Raw genomic sequence first — 26293 nt, forward strand, 5'->3', positions numbered from 1 at the left:
GTTAGGATACTTCATAATGATAATGCTAAGGAGTACTTCAATACCCAACTCACTACCTATAGGACTACTTTTGGTATGATCCAATAGTCCTCTTGTGCCCACTGCCCACGCTCCACCACAAAATGGAGTTGCAAAGCAAAACAACAAACATATTTTTAAAGTCACTCCCAATTGTATCAAATGAATGTCCCCTAGTTTTTTTGGAGTGATGCTATGCTCACAGCTTGCTCCCTCATCAATAAAGTGTCATCCTTTGTCCTTGGCGATAAAACCCTATATTCAATTATCTTCCCTAAGGCTCCTTTGTTCTCCGTTCCTCTTCATATGATTGGGTGTGTTTGTTGTCCATCAATTGACTCTAGGAACAAATAAGTTGGATCGTCATGCTATCAAATGTATTTTTTTGGGCTATTCCTATACTCAGAAGGGATATCAATGTTATAGGCCTACTTTACATTGGTTCCTTACTTTATTGATGTTACCTTTATTGAGTTTATACCATACTACTTTCATTCCTTGAGTTTTGTTGACCTTAATGAGTCTCTTCCTCTGCTTTGATTTCTATATCCCGATCTATTATTTTTGCCCAATCCTCCTACTTCCAATTTGAGTCCTTGTCGCTTGGATCATCCCAATTTGCAGGTATGCACATGACGACTCAAAAGAGGATAACCTCTTCCAACTTCTACTACTACACCTCTAAATTTTTCGTCGGATGATCTCATTTCCCATCATGTTGATCCTCCTATAGATATTCATAAAGGTAAACACACTTGTACCCTACATCCAATCTCTTTGATTCTTATGATTTATTGTTGCTCTCATATTACTATTTGGTAGTACTCTTATCTTTTTTTGTTCATCCAAAGTCTATTTTTGAAGCACTATCACTTCCTAGGTTGAGGATTGCAATGGTTAAAGAGATGTGTGTGCTACATGATAATGATACTTGGGATTTGGTACCTCTTCCTCTTGATAAGTCTGTGGTCCATTGTCAGGGTGTACAATGTGAAAGTCAACCCTAATGGTTTTGTGGCTTGTTTGAAAGCCATCTTTGTTAGTAAGGGATATACTCAAGTGTATAATTTGGTTTATTCAGACACTCTCATTGGTTGCTAAAATTGCGTTAGTATGTTTGTTCATTTTCTTAGCCACTACTTGTCATTAGCCTTTACATCAGTTAGATGTGAAGAATGCTTTCCTACATGGTGATCTTTAGGAGGAGGTCTATTGGAGCAACCACTTGGGTTTCTTGCTTAAGGGGAATCAAGCTCAATGCGTTAGCTTAAGAAATCATTATATGGATTAAAAAATCTCCCAGAGCATGGTTTGGCCGATTTAGTGTTGTAGTACTTGAGTTTGGCCTTCAACAGTGTGCAGTAGATCACTTTGTGTTTTATCGTCATACTTTATCCAAAAGGATTTTTCTTATTGTGTATGTGGACATTGTGCTTTTTGGTGATGATGATCAAGGCATCCAAGACCTAAAGCTTTTTCTACATAATAAGTTTCAAGCCAATTCAAGCCAAGGACTTGGGGCTATTGAAATACTTCTTGGGTATAGAAGTATCGAGGTCTAGTACGGGAATTGTCTTGTTATAATTTAAGCTTGATCATTTTAGATGAGACTGGTCATTGGAATCCAAACCTGTTGATACACCCACGGATCCCAGTAGTATGTTAGTGCTAGACATAGGTGATTTGTTTCCTAACTCTAGATGGTATCGGAGACTTGTTGGAAAGTTGAATTATCTCGGTCACTCAACTAGATATGTGTTTTGCAACAAGTCTTGGGCATCAGTTTCTTGATTCCTTGTGAACAAGTCACTGGGATTCTGTAATTTGCATTTTGAGATATCTCAAAGGTGCATCAAAAAGAGGTCTCTTATATTAGGATGGTTTTGCACTCATATTTGGGGATTTACAAATGTAGATTGGATTGGGTTACCTTCTGAGCGAAGATCCACAACCGGGTGTTGTATCTATGTTGGTGGTAATTTGGTTCCTTTGGAGAGTAAGAAACGAACTATGGTGGCTAGGTCAAGTGCTAAGTCAAAGTATAGGGCCATGGCTCACACTACATGTGAACTTGTTTGGTTGAAGAATATGTTGGAAAGACTGGGTTTTCCACATTCTCAGCCTATGGAGTTGATGTGTGATAATCAATTGCTATTCATATTGCCTCCAACCTAGTCTTCCATGCAGACAAAGCACATTGAAGTTGATTGCCACTTTGTTTGGGAGAAACTTGAAGAGAAGCTTATCACAACTACTCATATGAAGTCTTATTTTGACCTTTCTAATTTGTTAACTAAAGCCTTGGGAGGTGCTATGTGAAATTCATTTTTGACAAGCTAGGAGCATATGAGGGGGAGTTAATTGTTATTTGGTCATTTAACATGAGTAGTATGTGTTAGAGTTACTTTAGGGTATTATGGTCATTGGTATTGTACTCAACAAATATTATAAATAGAGGGGGAGACCTTTCATTGAGGTTAAGTCTTCCATTTTACCCAATTATTCAGTAGTTACCATTTCTTGTCACCCATGTATTGTTGTTTCGTTACTACTCCATCCTTCATTTCTCTTCCAAAGTCTATGTCTAAAGCCTTATCACATTTTGCGTGGAGAGGGCCAATGGATGAAGAGATGCATGTTTGACATGGAAATGATAATTGGAAGCTTGTGCCCCTTCCTGAAGCCTGTGGTTGGACATCATTGGATGTACATTGTGAAGGCCAATCCTGATGGTTATGTGGCTTTGCCAAACTGTGTATGTGTATGGTTTGGACTACTTTGACACATTCTCCCATTAGTCAAACTTACGCTTGTTTTTCTTTTAATCTCTTTAGCTACCACCTGTCATTGGTCATAGGGCAATTGGATTGATTTTCTAGGTTTAGTGCAATCATCTTGAACTTTGCCTTTAGAATGTGCAGTTAATCACTCTATATTCTACCAGCATTCCATTGTTGTAGGATTTTTTTGGTTATTGTTGTTACTGGTAAATATAGTCAAGGCACCATAAACATTTCCTATTGACATGCTTTTTGACTAGGGACCATTGAAATAATTCTTGGGATAAAAGAGACAACGATAAAGAGACTTGTGAAGTCTGAATACCAACTAGATGATTTGTTTACCAACTAAATGATGGTCATTATGTGTGTGTGTGTGTGTGTGTGTGAGAGAGAGAGAGAGAGAGAGAGAGAGAGAGAAACTCTGCTAAAAGAACACCTTTAAGATTCATCTATACATTAGGAAATATAATTTATAAAGACAGAATCTTTTAACAAGTGTTGGGCCTACAATTTACCCTTGGATTTGTAGTATTTAAATACTTGAGAAATTTAATTGTATGATTTTCTCCTTCCCATACATATGCTTGTTCTTTTCTCATCCCTTACACTATCCTTCCCTTTTTGGGAACCTACTTATAGTAATATCTAATGTGATGGGTTTTTTCATTTGGAGATATTATCAGAGACTTCCACAAATTTTGGTTTGACTTAGTTTATTTGTATTTCATTGTGTAGGCATGGTGCAATTTCTGTGACTATGTATAACTTTGGATCTCCAAGAGTTGGAAACAAAAGATTTGCAGAACTTTATAATGAGGTAACATACAGTTTTAGCTAGAATGTCCATCTAGTTTTACCTAGAATTTTCAAGATGCTTGTCAACAATGAAATTATAAATTAAATATTGTGTAGTATCCTTCTTTTTTTTCCTTGTGACTATAATATATTGTAGAATCTTACAACAACAACAACAAGCCTTAAGTCCCACTAGGTGGTTTCGGTTACGTAAATCCTTTCCTGCCAATTCACCTGATTGAGAGCATTTTCCTCCTTTAACATAAGGCCTATTGAATCCTTCCACATTACCTCATTTTAGGTTATTTTAGATCTACCCCTACCCCTTTTAATATGAGAAACTATAACAACTCACTCCTCTTCACAGATGCGCTACTAAGCTTGCTTCTCAAATGCCCAAACCATCTAAACTGCCTCTCCCTTATCTTGTTTTCGACCAGTGCTATGCCTAGTTTATTGCATATATATTTATTTCTTAATTTATCTTTTAATATTATACCACTCATCCACCTTAGCATTCGCATTTTGGCAACTTTTACATTTTATACATGTTGTTTCTTTATTGCCCAACATTTTGATCCATAAAGCATGACTGACCTTATAGTTGTATTATAGGACTTTCCTTTTAATTTTAAGGGTATTGTATGATCACACAACATGTTTGACGCACTTCCTTGTTTTACCCAACCTCTTTAACTCTATATATTACATTCTCTTCAATTTCCCTTTCCACTTGCATAATAAATCCAAGATATTGAAATCTACTAGTTCTATTAATTTCTTGATTATCAAGTTTACTCTCCTCCCAATACTCTCCCTTACATTACTCTAACTTAGATTTCGTGCCACTCTTACTTTCATCTATCAAGACAATATCATCTACAAAAAACATACACCAAGGGATCTTGTTTTGAATATTCCTAGTGAGTTCATCAATGACTAAACAAAAAAGATAAAGGCTCAAAGTAGAACCTTGATGTGCACCTATTGTGAATGGAAATTCTCTAGATTACTGTTAGCCTTCGTGTGTTCCCAAGGGAGAGGGGGGGGGGGTGAATTAGGTATTTAAAAATTAATCTCCTTGGTTCAATTAATCTAGCAAGCAGTATTTCACAAACCTAGGGTCTTTCTATGTATTCATAATCCCAATCAAATATTTAAACGATAAACATAAACATATAGGTGCAGAAAGTAAATTGTGGAAAATAAAATCAACACCAGATATGTTATCAGGGTTCGGCCAACTGTGCCTACGCTCCTGCCTCTAGCTTGCAAGTTCGAAGATTCTACTAATGCTCACTTAACTGGTGGAGCGGCACCTAATACAATCAGGTCAATTAGCGCAGGGCTGACCTCAACCTTTACAAATTCTCCTTGGCCCTAACAATCCTTACAGGCTGGATTACCGTCCCCTCAGGTCACGCCTGGAATACAACAATATTTTTCACAATATGACTGGTACAGTGATTATGCTTTCATGTAAAGCAGATATGTACCCAATATGCGCAATCACATACACATCAACAATATAGGTAATGTAAGCTCAGTGATGTGAATATATGTGCAAATAACACTCGACAAGATATGATCACAATAATGTTCAAGAGTGTTCTAAGCAAGTTGTATCTTTGAAACAAGTTAAATGAAATCTCAATAGAAAATTAGGGTTTCAAAATGTTAATCAAATATTCAAACTTAACTCAAAATATTTTCCTTCAATGTAATGAGAACAAGAGTAGTTTGAAAATATTTTAGCTTGTAGAAAATTATTTTGCATACCAAAATCAAAGCTATGAGACACTTGCAATAACAATGCAAATATCTTAAGCTTGCTAGTTTATCCCAACACAAGATTTATAATATTGAAATTTGTGGGATAAACTTAACTAAACTCCCAAAAATGAATCAAACAATCAACCAAACAAATGGGAGTATTAGCACTATCTAATAAACACAAGAACAATTAATAACCTCTCACAATATCTAGATCTATCAAGGGAATAAATATTTGAGAGTATTTTGGGCAAAATGAGATTTTGAGATAGAAAGGATTTTTGCTAATTATTTTGGCTAATCTCCCTTAATCTTCACAAATGAACCCATATTTATAGACAATGTCAAAAATATAACCGTTTGGGACCTATTGGGTATTCTTAGAAAAGTCTAAAATGCTTAGGAAATATTAATCCCAAATTAACCATTTTTTACCTCAGTTAAAATAATTTTAACCCAGCAAGGTTCGGGTGGCTGAACTGAGATTCGGTCGCTCAAATAGACACATTTTTAAAAGGCCTTAAAAATGGTTCAGCAGCTCGAGTGTAGGTTTGGTATCCCGAACAAAAGTCAGAAACATTTGTTCGTAGGTTCGGGTGCCCAGTCCTAGGTTCAGTAGCCCGAATGCATGTGTTTGGTCACCCGGGGCCTATTTGAACTAAAATGCTTTGTAGCCCAAGTTGGTGAAAAGTCTTTTTCAAAAGGTTCGGTCACCCGGGGAAGATATGGTCAAAATGTGTTCGGTCGCGCGAAGCATGTCAAACTGTTGACTTCTCAACTGTTCGGGCGCCTGAGGAGTTTTGAACTCCTGGGGTTTGGTTGCCCGAGCTCTCTCAATTTTCTCTGTATTATTCAATTTTATTCATTTTTAACACTCCTCGATTTTGTATAATATATGTGCATGAGTGTTGGGATCTAGAGTCATACTAGGGTCTTACTGAGGCTGTTTTGAGATAGACCCAAAAATCCGGCGTCGGTCAATCTGCCCTAAGGTCATTCGGTCCCTATGGTCAATCTACAGTCATTTTGAGCTTACAAAACCTACATGCATGACATGCAGAGATTATTACAGACCTTATATCTTAAGTACTATTACAGACCCATATTACATATAATGAATTACAACATGAAACTAATCTTCAGGGTCTTCATGCTTTGCTTTCATGTGCCATTACTTGATCTGCTAAAATGAACCTGCACGTACACTTGAAAGCCATCAAATACTGGAGTATTAGAGTATTTGTCATTATCAAAACCGGGTGTGACCTATGAGGTCAACAATTACCCTCCTACAATCCTAACATTAGTCATTACTCTTATCATACATATCCTTAATGACCACGGAATATCTACTGCAGACTCCACACACAAAATTAGATGCTTCTTAAATTTGCATGCATTTAAATAGACTCGCACAGTTTGACTAGTATCTGTGACATTTTTGTCTTCCAAATTCAAATATTCATTTCTTAGTGGTGTTGCTGATAGTAAATATGATATGATAGAAAAGGTTCATATTGTGTGGGAGAACTGACCATTGAGTAGGGAGTTAATTTGGTAGTCGATATTTGTTGTATGGTAGAGCTTTACAATTCTCATGCCATTTCCTTCTGTACATTAAACACATTTATAAATATTTAAAATTAGCATATACTTGCATGAGCATTTTTTCATCATCCCTAATGTCTTTGTCATTAAATATGTCTTGGTGAATGATTCTACTTGATTTTGCAGAAAGTTAAAGATAGCTGGAGAGTTGTAAATCATAGAGATATTATTCCAACAGTTCCCCGCTTGATGGGTTATTGTCACATAGCTCAACCTGTCTATCTAGCAGCTGGAAATCTAACAGATGCCTTGGTGCGTAGTAGTTTTTGGTTCCATATCTTGGTCAATTTTCTGTTTGCATGTCCAAAGAAAATTTCACCTTTTCCAAGATAAATAACTTGCCCTTTTGATAGAAACTTTGGGTGTATAGTCTCTGTATTGAACTTCAACATACAACAAATGGCAATGCCTGCTAGTTTCGACTATTTTGTTTATGAATTGAAATCTTAAAAGAGTGACCCAGCTGGCCAATATAATTATAGAGGAAAATTATAGCAGAAAATGCGAGCTAATTTTGGTATGATCTTTTGCTTATAAGCTGATAATGTCACTGGTTTGGGTTCAAGTCAACTCATGGGCTTCAAGTCATTTTTACAAATTAGATTTATTAATTTTACCTCTTGCACTAGGTGTTGCATTATTTTTCTCTTTTAATTTTTTGGCAAATTAGATTTATTAATTTTACCTCTTGCACTGGGTGTTGCATTATTTTTCTCTTTTAATTTTTTGGGACAAAGTAGACCACTTATAGACATACAAAAAATTATAGGACAAGTACAATTTTCCTATATGACAGTAAAAATATCTTAAATATCTTTTTTTTTTTTCCATGCTAGGGGGTGGAATTAAACTTTTATATAAGAATATTTTAGAAAGTAGAGGGTCTTAGCATGAGCTTTAAAAGCTGGGTCGATTGCCACCTCCTGCCCACCCCTCCCTCCACCAATGGACTGCTAGCTGCGTCTATGTTGCATAGAAGAATTTTTTTTTTCTTTCTACTTGATTGATTGTGAAACCATCCAAATTTATATTTGTTAAACATAATTACTGAGGAATTAAGTAGAATCTCTAGTTTATACCATCAGCCAAGTCAAATTGGTCTTCCATACTAGAGAAAAACTGAAAGCTGCAGTAGCATTGTATAATACAGCTGAAAATACTTTTCCACAAACGGAGAAATTTATTGAGCAATAGTACCACTCACAAGTGTAATAAACTATGTATACTTTTTAAAAAATTCAGTTAATAATCTGGTAAAACTCATGCTGTTTCAGGAAAATATAGAGCTTCTAGGAGATGGTTATCAGGGTGATGTGATTGGGGAGTCCACACCTGATGTTCTTGTCAGCGAATTTGTACGTATCTTGCATCCCCCAACAGCTCTCTCTCTCTCTCTCTCTCTCTAGTTTTCTTTGGTGGTTATGAGTTTGTCAATATTTCAATATATCCATCAATATATTTGATAACTAAATGTGCTGATAATATATTTATTATATTTTATATATTAAATATTTTTGTTGACCTAATGAACTATTTACTAGTAAATTATCAAGACTATTGGTTTTATCAATAATATTAATGTGATGCCATTATTTTTCTATATAGTAACCACCTGTTAATGATTGGTATTTAGGTGAGTTAACATATCACTAGTGCTATGAATGATTGTTGCTTTTGTTGTAGTTTTAGTGCATTCTCTTCACTTTTCATTCTTTTATAAATTACTCAAACTGTTAAATTTTCAATTATGTTTTGCCCAATAATTGTCTTTGCTTAAGGTTGTTGCAACTCAGACTACAAATTTTTAACCATCTCTTGCCCAAGCCTTGAAAGTAGAGAAGACAAGTGAAAAATGTAAACCTGAATTTTGGAAAGGCTTTTTCATCAAACAGAAAATGGCAGCATGATTAACTGGCAAGACATTTAAATGCCTCACAAGGAACTAAACATAATAGTTCTTGTTTGTGTGCCTGCAAAGTGACACGGGTTCTAAATGGGACGAATTAAAATTTTTGTCATTACAGATTTTTTCTCAAGTGATTTTGAATTGTTTAGATGCCTAAATTTATCATTTTGCCCCACCTTTGAATTTTGTTTTGTATTAGACTCGTGCATAATTATGAATGAATTGTTACTATGTTATGTTTGCAGCATTTAGGATGTCAAACTTGCAATGCACAGGCCTAGGATTGGTCTTAGAGACATGTGACAGGTCTCTCTACCAATCTCAATCTTGGGATGTTTTTGAGATTCTTGCCATGGCAAGCTTGAACTGGGCATCATTAAGGGAATTTAGAACCCCTAGCCTTTTCGTTGGCTGCTTAGGCGTCCTCCACATGTCCTTTTTCATGTGTCCCTTTTTGGTTTCATGCTGAGCCTCAACATGCCATTCTCTTATTTGAGAAATGACAACTCATATTATAAATAACCCCAACCATGCTTCAATTGGGGCCTTTTGGCACTCTCTCGCTCTCTCTCCCTTTCTCTCCCTTTTTCTATTTCTCACTTAAGAAATACCCTTAACTTTTAATCTTTTGAGCTTGAGGATTCTTTCCAGCCATCAAAATTCATTCATCTGCAGCTTACTAGGGGTTGTCTAGTTCTTCTCTCTAAGCCCTCTTTAGAACGTGCATTATTTGTGTACAATGCAAGCTTTCCTCACCTTTGAAGAATCATTTGTACAATTTGTTGACTCCACTAGGGAGTGTAATTGTGCAAGGCAATGACAAAGGAAACTATGGAATTACCCAAAAGCTTGAAGCTTTTAACACTCAACAGAGTGGACTCGGGTGACCACCCAATGAAGCACTGAAATTCTCTTCACCACCTATGTAGCCTAAATGATGCAAGTGATCTAGTGTTCTGTAGAGAAGTGTAAATGCTCTCTGAGTACCAAACGCTCAACAATGGCCACCATCAGTCAAATCCTTTGTATGCTCCTACTCATATCCAACTCTAGAGTATGCCATCAACTACCCTAGCTCCTCTTGTTAACCCCAATATATATGAGGGTGATGGCAATGCCCCCACTTGAACAACTTCTAGAGGGCATCTCGCACAACTTCTGGAGAGATCCTTCCCCTTTGAATTCTGCATCCAATTACTAAATATTGCCTCCTAGAGAAGCTATCCCTACAACCCCACCTATCTCCCAATCATAAGTCAAAGTTTGGATATCTATCTTGCGCACCTCAAGAGAGTTCAATCCTATAGTAGGATTCTAGAACTTAAGTAGGAGAGGTCCATCCTCACTAGACTAGATTTCAAATTCCCTTACATGTCTCAAGTTGTTGCTTACACCATATCTTGAGAATTACCTAAGTCCCAAATTTGACCCCCTCCCATGAAAGAATTAATACTGAAGGGAACAATGACAAAGTTTGTCAATTAAACGTGGATATAAGACTAGAGCTCAAAGAAATTTTTCTATATTGTTGATGGAGTCGTTGTATTCTTGGTAGGTCATTCTCAAGCTTGGATGGATGGAATGTTTGGGGCAAATATGTTTCTCTTTTGCTAGAAATTTTTCTCAAGTAGAGAAAAAGTGACTTTTGGTGGATCTACCAAGGGAGCACCAAGAGTCATAAATGAAATCTTATGAGATAATTTTTTTTTTCAGAGTATGCAACATGGTTTCTAAGGATTCTTTTGATGAAAAGGAGCTGGTAGAAGTTTATATTCAAGTGATGCTCATTGAATAATAAGTTCTCGTTAAAAATCTTCCCTTGCACTCTTTTACCTCCCTCATATAAATTGCAAGGAAAACAAAAACTTAATCATAGAAATTAAAAAGAAAAAAGAAAAAAAAAAGGAAAAAAAAAGGTAGCTTGGTTCACAAAGCTCCCGCCTATGTGGGATCCGGGGAAGGGTCAGACCACGATGAGTCTATAGTACATGGCAACAACTTCACTGTTGTGCCTAAGCTCCCCTTCAAGAAGTTAAAAAGAAGTTGGACATATTATTGGTTATGATTTCTAGTTATCTAGTCTCAATTACTACAGACCTATTGTGGTCCGCCCCTTCCCTAGACCCCGCATACGTGGAAGCTTTGTGCACCGGGCTGCCCTTTTTTTTTTGTCTGTCTCAATTATTTAGTATTACAATTGTACTAGTGTTGCAATGTGCCGAAATGCCACCTTTGTCAAGGTGAATCTTTGAACTGCTTTGACTCAAATGGTGAACTTGAGATGAGAAATTAGGAAATGGGGATAAGAAATGGGTCAAAATAAAATGCTCCTTACTTTTCGGGAGTCTTTCCATAAGAACTCCACGGTTAAGTGTGTTTAGCTTGGAGTAATTTTGGGATGGGTGACCTTTTGTAATGCCCCAACCTGGGTCTGTTAGGGAGCACTGCGTCTCTCTTCCTCCACCTGGACCAGACAACAGGGGGGCAGGCCTTATCGGACTAATGATTGGCCCCAAAGACCATCCGTGTCCTTTCCAGTGTGTTTTGTTCTCACTCACACACTTCCTGAGAAAACTTCCCAGAAGGTTACCCATCCCAAGATTACTCCAAGTCAAACACGCTTAACCGTGGAATTCTTATGAGAAGGCTCCCGAAAGTAAGGTGCACCTTGTTGATATGGGTAGTAATATCTAATCCTTTGAAGCCTTTCTTCCACGGGGTATCACATTCTCCCCCACTTACAAAACGCAACATCCTCGTTGCGAACCCACATTTCCAAACCCAAGCAATGTGAATCTTATCACACTTCATGCTAGGTAATTGCTCTGATACCATTTTGTAACCTATGGCTACAATTGAAGCATATTAGGACACTTACCTTACTCAGTAAGCCCTCAGGTGGATAGTTTTATCTCGTATTCAGACACATTCACACAAATGTTTATAGGTACAAGTTCCCGAGAATAGGGAAGATTATCCGCCCATATAAGTAGCACCCCTCTGCTCTGATGCCATTTTGTAACGCCCCAACCTAGGTCTATCAAGGAGCACTGCGTCTCTCTTCTTCCACGTGGACCAGACAACAGGGGGGCTAGCCTTATCGGACTAATGACTAGCCCCACAAACCAACACGTGTAATTTTCAATGTGTTTTGTCTTCACTCACACACTTCTTGAGAAAACTTCCCAGAAGATAACCCATCCCAAAATTACTCCAAGCCAAGCATGCTTAACCTTGAAGTTCTTATGGGAATACGCCCGAATAGTAAGGTGCACCTTGTTGATATGGGTAGTAACATTTAATCCTTTAAAGTCTTTTTTTCACGGGGTATTACATTCTCCCCCACTTACAGAACACAATGTCCTCGTTGCGAACCCACATTTCCAAACCCAGGTGATGTAAATCTCATCAGACTTCTAGTTGGGTAATTGCTCTGATACCATTTTGTAACCTATGACTACAACTAAAGCATATCAGGGCACTTATCTTACTCAGTAAGCTTTTAGGTGGATAGTTTATTTTGTATTCACACACATTCACACAAATGTTTACAGGCAAAAGTTCCCGAGAATAGGGAAGATTACTTGCCCATACAAGTAGCTTCTCTCTGCCCTAATACGTTATGTAGCCCAGTATGACTACATCTGATATTAATCGAGGCGCTCGCCTTTCTCAACAAGCCCTTGGGCGGAGAGTATACTTTGCCCCAAATACATATAATACTACAATATATAATACATTTATTACTTTACTCTGTGTTTGTTATCTTTGTATTATTCATCTTTTCAAATTCTCAGATTTCACACTTCTCAGTATTTCACATCACATAAATCTCACTTTTCACATTTTTCAGTATTTCACATTACATAAATTTCACTTCCACATTTCACATTCACATTTCACCTTCTCTGTATTCCCATCTACATTCATATATTCTGTTCTCATTTTATTCACTGGTTAAATTAATAATTATGCATTTAGAACTCACTACCAGATGGATAACACACTGTCATGCTTCCCCCCATGACGGGTTGTGCGGCCCGAAGGCTGGACTTAACCTTGGTCGGCCCACCAGAGTTAAATAAAAAAAACAAACTCTTCAGCCTGTAAGTCAGATTGACTTTCCCACACTGGTCTGGACTCCAGGGGAAACTCTACCCTACATAGCGCAATTGACCATCCTGTCTCCACACTCTCCACGAGACGTGCAAGTGCACTAGCTCTTCAGAAATCACACGCAGTATTGTGCATAACATGAAACCACAATCCACTGGGAACTCCAACCATAACTTGCAATTTAACATTCACATTCAACTCTGATTTAACAATCACACACAATAAATATTCTCAACGCATTTCAGTATTTCCAACATCTCATAAATATATATATATATATATATATATCGTAATTCATTACAATATATTCTTTTTACTTATGTCACAAGATTTAGAATAATACACATATTTATACATTTACTAAAAATACGCCAACCCACATTCATCATTCACATTATTGAAAATACACATTTAATTATCTCCACAATTATCCAGAAAATCTATTACTTTTATCATTCAATTTTCGCAAATAATAACTAATAACACAACCTTAGTCTCAAAATCACGGTTCAAACGGTTGACTTTTCTAAAATTCACATAATAAATATATACTTACACATTATTTTTCCATTTTAACCAGTAAATTCACAAAATTACTGGTTTAATCTATTCCCCTTACCTGAATCCTAAAAAGTCTGGTAAAAATTCCAATCCACGCCCGGAGTGTTCAAAACTCCAAACCCTGAAATCACATTATCCCCAATAAAATCAACTCAACACCAAAATTATAATTTTCTTAATATTCCTAAGCTCACAAAATTCCCAATACCTATTTAACATTTCCTAAGCCTATAAACTTCAAATAAATAATTAAATTCCCAAAAATAGTAAATTTGCTAAATTTCTTAAATTTTACCCTAGCTTTGGAGTGATGTCTAAGAAATCCAAATTGAAAATTCACTCCAGTTAAAATAACGACGATTGAGGCTAGGACCCCGTGGTGGTGTCCAATCGTCGATTTGGCTAAAGATTTAAGGAAAATTTGAGTAAAGAAAAATGGTTTGCCTTATTCCAGGAGTGGTGCCTACGTCGCTCCTACAACAAATCCACTCCTGTAGGAATATCGGTGGCAAAGAATTGGAGTCTAGTGGTATTTTCTGTTTTTCAATCGACGCTCGTTTGGTCGACGAAATTGAGGAAAGAGAGAGAGAAGACGAAGAGACGTTCAGGGGGGTGGCCTCCGAAAAAAAAAATCAATCCTTCCTGATTGAATATATATATATAACATTAGAATATTAGATTATATTATTTAATTAATTTAATTTTTTTTTTTTACATTTCCATGCATATTAATTTTCTAAAGCGTTACACAATGCATATTCAAATACGATATTCATATGGACAAACTCAAATCAACAAAAAGGCTCAACATCCCTAGAATTAAAAGCAAGGTGTGAGGCAAGACTTTATGTACATCAATATATTCATCCTATTTATAAATTTTGATTTTGATTTTTGGTTTTTGACACATTTTAAATTCTAATTCTTGAGGAAAACACAACAAAAGCCACTCCTAGAGACATAGAAGCCCTAGAAAACTAATTAGAATTTTTTAAAAAAAAAAAAATCCAATTTTCTTGAATTTTTTTGGAATTTTAATAACAAAATTAAAAATAGTAATAGCATAAAAATTCCATGACTCATTTAAACAAAATTCTAAAACAAACAATAAGTAAACAAGTTAATTTTGCCTTTCGGACTTTTCATTTTTTTATTAAGATGAGAACGTGCCTTAGTTTCCAAAATAAAAGCTAGATTTTTTCCTGATTTTTGGAAATTCTTTATTTAGAATTTTTATGAATTTAAAAACTAGAATTCTTAGAATACAAGAAAGATGAGAACGTACCTTGACTTCTCAATCAATGTATCTCCAAGAATACTGAGAAGATGGAGAGAACCAAGGAGCTCCCAAGCTTTTTTCGTTTTCCTCTTCCTCTTTCCAACTAACCTCACTCTTTCTCAATTTCTTGAGCAGCCTATGCCCCTTCTAAATGTATGAATGTGAACTCACTCTCCTTCTCTCCTTAAAGTGCAATCTCTCCTCTCTCTTGTGCATAAGTTCCCTCTGTTGAACATAATGTGCGTCTTTTTGGGAGCCCTAGCTTCTTTTTAATAAACTTTAGAAGCTGGGGTGTTTCTCTAATCCTTGCCTTTCCAAAAGTGCCCTTATGGTTCAAGGAATATCCTTTCCTTGTCCTACATGGGTGCTTGGGTACAAGCTTCCCTATTCCTAATTTTAAATCCCGAACCAAGTGAGGGATAAACTTTTTTTCCAAGTAAAGATGTGACTAAAATGTGAAATTGAGCCCCTAATCTCAGCACAAACATGGATTTGCCATTACGGGGTTTGCGAGAGACAGGTGATTCTCAATTGGTTGCCCTCAGACCCTCTTTGTCTGATAACATAGCAATTTGATAGGGAATTTGCTGAATTTTGGTCAAAATAAGCCCAGAAAAAATTAGGTGTGAACAATTAGTAAGCATGAGTTAGTGACAATGATCATTGTAATGTACATTCGCTTTATAAATAGAGAGGAGACTTATCTTGTGATTAGATTTTCCGATTTACTAGACATTCTCAACCTGGTTGAGAGCATGATCCTGAGATCTAAACCCCAAGTGCAGCAGCCACTGCCATGCCAGGTTGCTCAAGCATTACCTATGTAATTGTAGTAGATATTCATTTTTTGTATTTCTAGCATTGACCAGTTGACCATGTGTCTACACGTTAGCCAATAACATGTCTCTTTCTCATTTCTCATTTATTGTGCCTCAACACTGTCTTCTCTCTGGTGAATAAAATGGAGGATGAAAACTCACCTGCATTTATCTCTCCTGTATAACACCTAAACATGCTAGGTTGTTTTGGCACTCGGGCATTTGACAGCTCTCTCTCTCTCTCACATACACGCAAAACAGAGTAATCCCTCAAATCTTGGAATCCCTTTTGCGAACCGAATTTCTTCACCTGCCATCACTTATGCTTAGGCCTGCATCCTGATCCACATCAATACCACAAATTCCTTTGGAGAAATCTGGTTTTGTTTCTGCACTTGCACCCAGTGTTTTGCCTGTAAAATGAATGGCACATGTAAGATGTCTGGGTGCACATTTCTTTTGTTCGATGTCATTTAAATGTAATGATTATAGCTTTTAACCTCAATTAGCTGTAGTTCTTGTTCATTATAAAAAATGTTACATAAAACAGTTGGTAGAAAGTTAATTCGGAACAATTGTTATAGCTGTGGTTTCATAATTATTTCAACGTCATTGCTCTCATTTAGTTGTCAAAAGACATATCACCCAATGCTTAAGGCTTCACGCCACAGGGAACTCAAGGAAGGCCATAATGTTCAGAGTCTTACCTCTGAATTGTGGAGTGGCCATGTTTTTCATTTGGAATTGTCACATCCACATTTGGCGAATTGGGCCAATGTTCATCCTTTGCCGAGGCATTATTATATGAATTGTTTCGTATGAGGTGTAATATCTGTTGATGCTGCATGTAATCAAATTAGGATTCATACTGGTAAGGGAGATGCATGACCTGTAACTTTTGTAACTATCATCTATATCTGCACTCTACTAAAATCATTCATTTATGAGTTATTCATTCTAGAGGTATTGTTATTATTTTCGATATCTATGTTGATTGAAAACAAATTAAACAGATGAAAGGCGAGAAGGAACTTGTTGAAAAACTATTGCACACAGAGATAAATATTTTCCGCTCAATCAGAGATGGTAGCGCGCTTATGCAGCATATGGAGGATTTTTATTACATTGCACTACTGGAGGTACATTTTCATTCGGTTGAATATTCCATTTATTTTATTGATTTACTTTTCTCTTGTGGTTTACATTCACAGCTCCTGTTGTAAAGCTGACAAGTTTATGCCATTCTCTTGGGGAAATATTTCATTTAATCTTATTGCATATTTTATATGACCTTTTATTATCGTAATGGCCATTCAATTCACATACTGAGTAATAGTCTTTTTGTCAAGTGTCACCTTAATTTTTTTTTCTTTTTCCCTTCTCCAGAGTGTGAGATTGAATTACCAAACTGTTGCACGCTCGCAAACCAATGAAGAAGCTAGCATATCCGTCAGCTGAGAAGGCTATACCAACTCATTACTGGTAGCCAAGCTTATATACACACCCTCAGGTCCCTTATTCTAAATGTTGTGCGCACTGAAAAATTTTCATTCAAAAATAAAATAAAATTGATTGAATGTAATTTCATTGGTTTGGGTGAGGGAGAATAAAAGAAAGAGATATCGTATGTGTATGAATTCATGTTGTGGTAACCTGCACGCTAGCTATTACATATAGAGATAGCTAATAGCTTAGTTAAAATTCTCACAACTGTGACCTAGCAAGCATTGGGTTGCTTTCTTTGTTAGACGGCCACCCAAAGCACCACATGTCCTTTTCTTGTTTCCAGCTGGCTATAGCTATAGCTACTTCTTCACTACTCCTGGTTAGTCATTAGTTATTTGTAATTAAGTCATTAATGAAAAATCGATTTCATCATTTATATTAATATCAACACTCTCCTAGTTAAATGATTAAGATTCGAATGTTGGGAGTTATGATTTTTTATTTGAGATAATACTTTAAGTACAGAAAGGTAGAAAGATGGACTCATTATTCTAATAGATTAGTCAAGTATCCAAAGGGTCTCAGACACCATCGTTTAAAAAATAACAATAATACTAATAGTAAATTTTATTCATGTGTTTTTTTGTGATGTGTGCACCGCTAGCTCTCTTAGGGGTTATGACTTTTCATTTGAAAGAATAAATCGATATTTAAGTGGAGAAAGATAGAAAGACGGACTTATTATCATAGTAAATTAGTCAAGTATCTAAAGGGTATATGATACATCGCTTAAAAATAATAATAACAAATTTTATTTATGTGTTTTTTTGTGATGTATGTGCTTCGCCAGCTTTAGGTCTTTTGGTTGAAAATTGGGTGGCTGGTTGGAAACGCCTTCTTTCTTTATTTGCATTAGTCATAAGTAATGTCAAACTATCTCTTGAAAAGTACTATTTTCTCTTTAAAAAAGTGATTTTGAAAAATTCCTTTCACAATAGTATTTCATTGAGTGCAAAACAAATAATATATATATATATATATATATATATATATATTTGTACAAGTTCAAATTTTAAGTACTTTTAAAACAAAACATCGACCCTTTTTTCAAAAGTTTAAATTTCAGATTTGAGTAAAATATAACACAAAATCGTATTGAATTTCATTTGAAACCCACACATCAAAATATAAGACCTAAATTTTATGTTCCTAAACATAGGATAAAGATCAAGAGTCATGATCATCACGGGTCTACGTGATAACATGAAAGAGGTTGAAAGCCTCAAACAGAACGGGTGTTACTTATATTGTCTTCTTGATCTGCTGCTACTATGTAAGCCGGTGATGATCACAAGCTTTGTGATCTTTACCATTATAAATATTTAAAAAAATAATAATTTTAAATAAAAACTTATGAAGACTAATTTTAATTGTAGGTTCTTGCTCAAAACTAATGATGGAGCTCCACATAGAGAGACAACATCCACATTAATGTACCCAAATTCTTGCAGCATGGATCATTAATTAATTCATCATATATCAATTATATAAACAAGAGATTAAGTAATTCATTACTCTATATATCACAGATCATACAATTAATGAGTTTACGACAACAAATAGAAGACTTGACACTATAATAAATAAAAGGATTCTTGACTTTTTCTCCCTTGATCTCCATCATCATACAAAAACTAATCTTAGAAGAATAGTTCTAAGTGAATAATAAGGGCCGACCAAAATATATATTATATGGTCTTATCAATCCTAGTTCAATTAATATGGTTAGGATGGGAACCCCCAACATATTTTTTATTCCCCACTTTTTAAGGGATGGATAGCTTCTTCTAAGTTTCATTTAATTAATTTTGGGACCCATGCTAATTGAGAGAGATGCAGAAAGGGAATTAATGAAAGTTTGATATTTATTAGAAGCTTTATTTACAACGAATATATATATACCATAGAAACAGTTCACCTTAATTAAAAGCTTAATATGATAACTTTTAACAATTGAAAAACTATAAGAATAGAAACCCTAGCAATCTAAGGATAATCGTTTCTCTTATACTATATTAGATTTGTCAGTATTAAGAAAGTAGATTTGATATATACAATCGTTCAAAAATTTCTCTTATACTATATTAGATTTGTCAGTATTAGAAAGTAGATTTGATATATACAATCGTTCAAAAATTCTCTAACTAGCCAGATTGTAAAACTTTATAAATGATATGTACGTTTAAATTCTTTTAAACAAAATTGAAGTGACTAATTGATTTAAAAATATAGGTAAGGTATTATATGCATGACATATATGTGACAAAAGTTTAGCGGCACTTTTATATATATATATATATAGAGGTTGCCTATACAATTCGACTATACTGACTTTCAAGATTAACTTAGATAATTAATTTATTATGCCCCTTGCACCAATATAAATATATATATATATATATATATAATATTTACCCATTTCACCTTTTAAGTCTCATATGAATTCAATTTATTAAATTATTAATTTGCTCTTTATATATGTATAAGTCCCCTAATTCATCTTAGGTATAATTGTACTGTCGTAATCATTGTTCCCTTGTATTTTGTCACATGCTCTTAGTAAGATAATCAACACTTACTAATTTGTCACATGCTCATATGTAACAAGAGAAGCACTTTTGTTTTCTAAAGAATACGCGGTGATCTCTGATATTAAGATAATCAACACTTATTATGTCATTAATGACTGTTGGACTACATGATATTCTAAATGTTATACTCCTGTCAATTGTCTGAACTGTTATGCACTCCAACAGGAATTTCATTTAAAAAAAAAATTGATAGAATATAATTCCAGTAGCATTTTTCTGTATTTTTTCTCCTCTCCCTTTCCTTGATCTAGGATTCGTGAGAAATTGGTATCAGAGCCTGTGTCCTAATATCGGTATTTCTTAGGAGGAGAAATATGGTATTATGATCAGCAGAAGAGATAGAGAACAAGGGTCACTTTTCTATTAGAAGGCTTTATTAAAATCAAACATAAGATTTTATGAGAATTTAATAGCAGAAGTTTGGAGAGAGAAATACTTCAAACTAGATACTGCTAAAGCCAATTTTGAATCAGATCTTATTGTGATAGATCTAAAAAGAGTTAAGAAAGGTCTAGAATCACAACTAATAGAGATTGAAAGGCAGATTAGCCTTTATCAGTCTAGAATTAGGCAGTGTGAGTGGTAATTAGAACAACTTCACAGAACTCTAGGATCAGAATCAGACGGCCAAAATCTCATTTATCTTTAAAAATGAAGGATAATCAGTCCATCACGAATAAAATTAGAGAAATAATGAAAAGTTATGAGGACAAAATACGATCTCTCAGCAGGGAAGAAGACACTCAAACGTCTCAAGTTAAAAGTAGCATGTTAGGAAGATATACTGCTAAAGACTATGAAGATGCACAGGAACAGGAGGTTCAGAGTGCTCTTAGAGACATTGATGAGACAAAGGTTTTGTCAGACATAACAAATGATATCCAGAATGCTCAGGACGAGTTGGATAAGCTTCTTCATCGTGAAAAATGGACAGAGAATGAAGTCTCAGAGATTCAGAAAAGATTTAATAAAAGGCTTAATGAGGTAGAAGACCTCAAGGCTAAGAAATTAGCCAGTGCCGAAAAAATCCTTACAAGAACTAGTAAGGGTTTAGCAAGAGGTGGAACTGCAGGAGCAGGACCATCAGGTTTCAGGGAAACAATACCAGTAAGTTTTCCAAAAGTTTCATCTTGGGATGCTAAGCCAGTATGGCAACCCCTAAGAATGGAACCGCACCCGTGGGAGCGAAAGAAGTTATCTTTCAAGGAAATGCTCCAAACCACGGCCAAATATCAGGAGTCTGTTTTAAATTACCCAGGAAGAATTCAGGAGGAATTCAGACCAAGGACGAGTGTTCTAGAGGGAGTACCCCAGAATGGAACCATCCTTAGACTTAATTGCGAGAAGGATCCCACAGTTGCAATTGATGATTGGGCTATGGATATTAGATATCATATCCTTAGCAGAGGAATTGAATCTTGCTCGGTGGAGCAAGCATATAAATTTGCAGTAGCCACAATAAGAGGAAATGCTGGAGATTTTTGGGAGATACTTCAAAGGAACTCAGACGTAAGTACCATAATTATTAACACCATCAAAACTCCAGATGAAGTGATCGCTATCATAGCTGATTTCCTCAAACAGGAGTTTGTAGGATATTCACTAGTTGATAGAGGGGTCGAGCTAGTTGAGAAGGCTAGGATGGCTCTCACAAAGATTCAGATTTGTGACATGTGTTATTTTGAGGAGTTTCTTTGTGAATACCAGTATTGGTATTATAAGCTTGGACCACAAGATCAAGTGTATGCAAAAGAAGTCTTCATCAATAAATTACCCGGTAGTTGGCCAGAAGTGGTAAAACAAGCTGTTAAGCAGAGACTAGAGAGAGATACAAAAGTATCAGATACTCTCGGAGTCAGAGCAGAAACACTAAGACAAATGATAAGACTTTATTGCATGTAGCGGCGCATGTTTCACGATATAAGAAACATGTCTTACATGAATTCAGACTGTTGCGCCAAGATAAGTGGGGTAGCAGGAAGATATGGATGTAACAAAGACCAACTATATACTCAGAAAGAGTAAAAACTAGTTGTGTAGATGGAGTTTGCCATAAGAAGACTAAAGTATCCAAAGTCAAAGGAAAGACTTGGAAGAGATTTGGGAAGAGAAAGAGCTCTAGAAAAGGGCAGAAAAGCCCAGAAAAAAGATATCTTAGACCCAGTAGGGTAAGAGAATATGTCAAGGAATCGTTCAAAAAGAAATACGGACGATATCCCAAATGTCCACAAGGAAAATCATTGGAAAATTGTGACTGTTGTTGGTTTTGTGGTAAGAAGGGCCATAAGGCTAATAATTGTCGAGAAGCAGAGAAAAGGAAGGGTAGCCTCAAAAGTATTTTGATGGAGAACACTTCAGAACTACTTTATGAACCGATTTGGGGTGAGGAAAAAGACTCAGATGATGAGAGTGTTTATTCTATTTTCTCATAATATTATGAATCAGAAGAAGAAGAAGAAGAAGAAGAAGAAGAAGAAGAAGAAGAAGAAGTCAGTTAAGACTAGCTATGATAAGAGCAGCACCAGAACTAGTTTCTCTAGCAGGAGAAGAAGAAGATCTAGTGCAGAATGTAGAAACTGAAATTCCTTCAGAAAGTAGGGATTGTCAGGAATGGAGGATGCCTCGAGCCAGTTCGGCTGAAGCATACCAAACCTCATGGATACCTTACAAAGAGACAGTAAAGGTGATCGAGAAAGAGGTAACAGCAGAAGTATCTAGCACGGATGCTGGAACATTTATAGTTCCATTGTTAACCACACAAGAAGTTCAAAGAGCAATGGATAAGAAGGCAAGATATGTCCACTTTGGAATCATCCAGGTTGGAATTGATCCCTTAGTAAGAAAAAGACAAGATCTTCCTATCCTCATTGCAGTTATGGATGGAAGTATTGGAAATTTTGGTAGATTCTTGCTAGGAGGAGCAAGAGCTAACTTGCATTCAGGAGCAGCCTGGATAAAAGTTATACCAGATTTACATGTTGACCTCCAAGATAAGAGTGTGGAGAAAACTCTACAGATTAGAGTTAATACGCGGGACTGGAAGAATATGTTAAAATGTAGCCTAGATAGGAGGTGCATAGAATTATTTCCAAATTATATTTAAAGTTCTATAACATGGGGAAACCAGCCCTCAGAAGGGGAGTTAGTAGGTTCACTCAACTCTTCAAGACAAATCAAGCGGACTTAGTCAGAGGATTACAGCCCGAAGTTGTGAATCCAAGAGCACTAAGTTGGCCTCAGATTTGGGTAACCCCAAGAACAGAAGAAAGATTGAAAATTCTTTTTCCAGAGTCAGTAAGATAAGAGGCAAATAGATTAATCATCACAGAACCTCTAAGTGATTATACTCCTAGTAGAGCGAGTATATCTAGAGAAGAGGATATTAATTCAGAAGTTAGGTCAGAAGGATCTGGACCTTCTGAATTAAGACCATCAAGTAGTAGAAGGGTAGTTAGTCAGAGAACCATAAGAATCCCTATCTATGCATATGAAGAAGACCAGTATCATATAACATATATGGGAACATCCATTTTTAGAGCCAAATTTGAAGATTGGGCAACATTGGTTAGCATTTCTATCGGGAAGGCAGAATGTAGAGCCCTTATTGACACTGAGTGTACATGGTCTAGTACTAGAATTAGATTTCCAGAAGTGACTTGGGAATCAGAAAATTTTAAAGTTATAATCGGCAACGGTGCTATTCTTCAGATAGGAGAAGTTGCCGGAAAGGTTAAAATCCGAATGAATGACAAAGAATATGAGGAGCAAATTCTTGGCCTAATTCCAGAACTACCAGATGATTTCCTTTTGGGAAGCATATTCCTTAAGAAATATCAACCGTTTATGATATTTTTAGAAGGGATTATCCTAGATAATTATTTTATTCTGAAACTCTCAGAAACTACCGTAAAGAATTACAGATTAGTAGGAGAAGAAAAATCGGAAGAGAAATCTAATTATCAAGAGAAACTTGATAACTGGAAGGACTTGATATCAGGAAGTATTCTAAAAGTAAATCAGTCGTTCGAAGAAGAGGAAAGTAATCTTGAAGAAATCAAGAAGATGCTTTCAGAAAATTGGTCGGAGAATCTGCAGGCATTATGACAAAAAGCCATGCCAGAAGCTGATATTGTGCTTAAAAATCCTGATACAGTTATCATAAGTAAAGGGATTAGTTATCCAAATGAAATGATAAAGAAATTTGAGAAGCAAATTCCAAAATTATTAAATTTGGGACCCATTAGGCACTGTACGAGTGAGCACAGGAGTGCGGCATTCATGGTGACAAATCATGCCGAACAAGTACGAGGAAAAGTCAGAATGATTATTGATTATAGAGATCTGAATAGAGAAACAAGAGATGATGGGTATAATCTACCTAATCAGGAATCTCTTAGAAATAGAATAAGAAGGGAGAAACCCTCAGTTTATTCTAAATTCGATCTCAAATCAAGATACTGGCAGGTAAAGGTCAAAGATAGAGCAGTAGCTCTTACAGCCATCACAACGCCGATTCGATTTTTCGAATGGCTAGTAATTCCATTTGGATTGAAGAATGCCCCAGGCATTTTCCAGAGAAGAATGGACAGAGCGTTTGGAGGAATGACTGGATTTATTACAGTTTACATCAATGATGTTTTAGTATTTAGTAAAAATACTAAGGATCATTTAGAACATTTGAGGCAGGTGGCACAAGTGTTCTGAAAAGAATGAATGGTTCTTTCAGAAATAAAAACCATTTGGATGCAACCTCAGATAAAATTTTTAGGTTTAAAAATTCGAGGTAATGAAGAGGAGTTTCAACCACATATAGCAGAAAGGCTATATGAATTTCCTGATGAATTCGCAGATAGAAGGCAGTGTCAATATTTTCTAGGAGTGTTGAATTACATTAGAAAATTCATAAAGAATTTGGCAGAAAAGGTAGCACCAATTCAGAAAAAGATTTCAGTAAAGAATCCTTGGAATTGGACTTCAGAGGATGCTGAAGTGGTTAAGGCCTTAAAAAAGGAAGCCAGAAATTTGCCAAAATTAGAATATCCAGACGGAACAGAATTAGATATAATTCTGGAAACCGATGCTTCAGACAGAGTATGGGGGTGTGTTTTAAAGTTCAAGAAGATCGATAAAACAGAACATCTCAGTAGATACTGGAGTGGATGTTTTAATGGAGCAGAACTTAATTACCCAGTTCATGAAAAAGAATTATTGACAGTCCTTAAAGGAATTAGGGCCAATGAACTTTTCTTGGGTAAACCGTTTATCGTTAGAACCGATAGTTCTTATGTAAAGCATTTCATGGGAATTAAGTTAAAACGATGCACTCAAGCAAGATTGGTTAGGTGGAGGAATGAGTTACAATATTATTTCTTTAATGTAGAACATATTAAGGGAAAATATAATATTATTGCGAATACTCTAACCAGATACTTAAATTCTTGCAGAAAAGATGGCGAGTAGTAGCAGCAGTAGTAGTAGTAGCAGCCATATCAGATGCCCAATTTGTCAAGAAAGGCATAAGGTGGCAAATTGCCTAGTTGCCAGATTTGTTGACAGACAGAGGCAGATATCTTTCAAATCTAGGAAGGAAGAAGAAAGTAGCAAGACCATTTCTTAGAAAAGAGGACGCCCAGTTCCAGTTCAGGAACAGATGAAGAGAGGGAGTTCATCCAGGAGGGATGAGAGACCTAGTAATAAAAGCCACATTCAGTGCTTTGTTTGTAACCAATTCGGGCACTATAGCACTCAGTGTACCGAGAATCCTAGATCAAGGAAAGGGAGAGGAGAAAAAATACAGAAAAATGAATAGATCACAATAAATAGAAGTTTTCCAGAAACCAGAAAGGATAAGGAAATAGCTGAAGTCGAAGTAGTCGATATTGATTTGGTTCTTGAAGATTTTCTGTTAAGATCTCCAGAAATCTCAAAAAGAAAAAGGGTTTTGCTAGAAGGGATGATTAATAATCCAGCAACTCTAGCAAATACGCCCTTTTCACTCTATCTTCAGGAAATAGTAGAAATTTTTGAAGAATTTGAAACCATTATTTCAGAATATTTCATAGACATTAATAGGGAAAGTACATCCGAGCTCATTCACCATCAGATAAAGCTTAAGGTGGAGATGGATATTCAGCTTAAGAAATACAATTTCACTACCAGAGCAATAGTGGGTATTTCAGAATATCCTGAATTGAAGCAGTTTTGGATGAAGAGTGGACTGTGTATTCCAAAGCTACACATTCCCAGAAGCATTAAACCAAAGCTTCTTATTGCAGTTCAGAAGGCTTTGAGGACGGGAGAAATCTAGTTTTTTGGTTTCAGTAAAACAGGGTAGGCTTTCAACTTTCTACCAGCCATGGTGAAATATGTGCTAAATTTCACCCATCCAGGACGGATTTGGTGGATGGCTTATATCGAACCAGTCAAGTTGAAAACAGGAAAAGTCTTGTTCTGGAATCTTTTTCCAGAAGATTGGAAAGAAGGAACCGTTTCAGATTTTTATGAAGAGGAACCAGATTGGAAGGATTTTCAGAAGCATA

At 35.9% G+C, this 26293-nt stretch overlaps 2 protein-coding genes across 4 annotated transcripts in view; both read left to right on the top strand.

The window, feature by feature from the left end:
- Window positions 1–17545, top strand: part of LOC131151613 (uncharacterized) — a 126077-nt gene extending 108532 nt beyond the window's left edge. For 2 of the 3 annotated variants that reach the window (XM_058102879.1, XM_058102880.1), the window contains 5 exons: window positions 3537–3618; window positions 7104–7229; window positions 8252–8332; window positions 16671–16796; window positions 17044–17545. In XM_058102879.1, the coding sequence (XP_057958862.1) occupies window positions 3537–3618; window positions 7104–7229; window positions 8252–8332; window positions 16671–16796; window positions 17044–17115 (487 nt within the window). In that variant the 3' untranslated portion in view covers window positions 17116–17545. Of the gene's footprint in view, window positions 1–3536; window positions 3619–7103; window positions 7231–8251; window positions 8333–16670; window positions 16797–17043 lie in introns of those variants that run through there. The other variant, XM_058102881.1, reaches the window with a different exon arrangement.
- Window positions 17546–20405: 2860 nt separating this feature from the next.
- Window positions 20406–21656, top strand: LOC131151283 (uncharacterized). The gene has a single exon (XM_058102537.1). The coding sequence runs from the start codon at window positions 20406–20408 to the stop codon at window positions 21654–21656; it is 1251 nt and encodes a 416-aa protein (XP_057958520.1).
- The last annotated feature ends 4637 nt before the right edge of the window (window positions 21657–26293 follow it).

Source organism: Malania oleifera, chromosome 3 (genome assembly GCF_029873635.1).
Source record: "Malania oleifera isolate guangnan ecotype guangnan chromosome 3, ASM2987363v1, whole genome shotgun sequence".
Taxonomy (NCBI): Eukaryota; Viridiplantae; Streptophyta; class Magnoliopsida; order Santalales; family Ximeniaceae; genus Malania; species Malania oleifera.

Bases quoted from the DNA above. Each gene is read 5' to 3' on its own strand.
- LOC131151283 (XM_058102537.1), top strand. From the start codon at position 20,406: ATGAAGGATAATCAGTCCATCACGAATAAAATTAGAGAAATAATGAAA.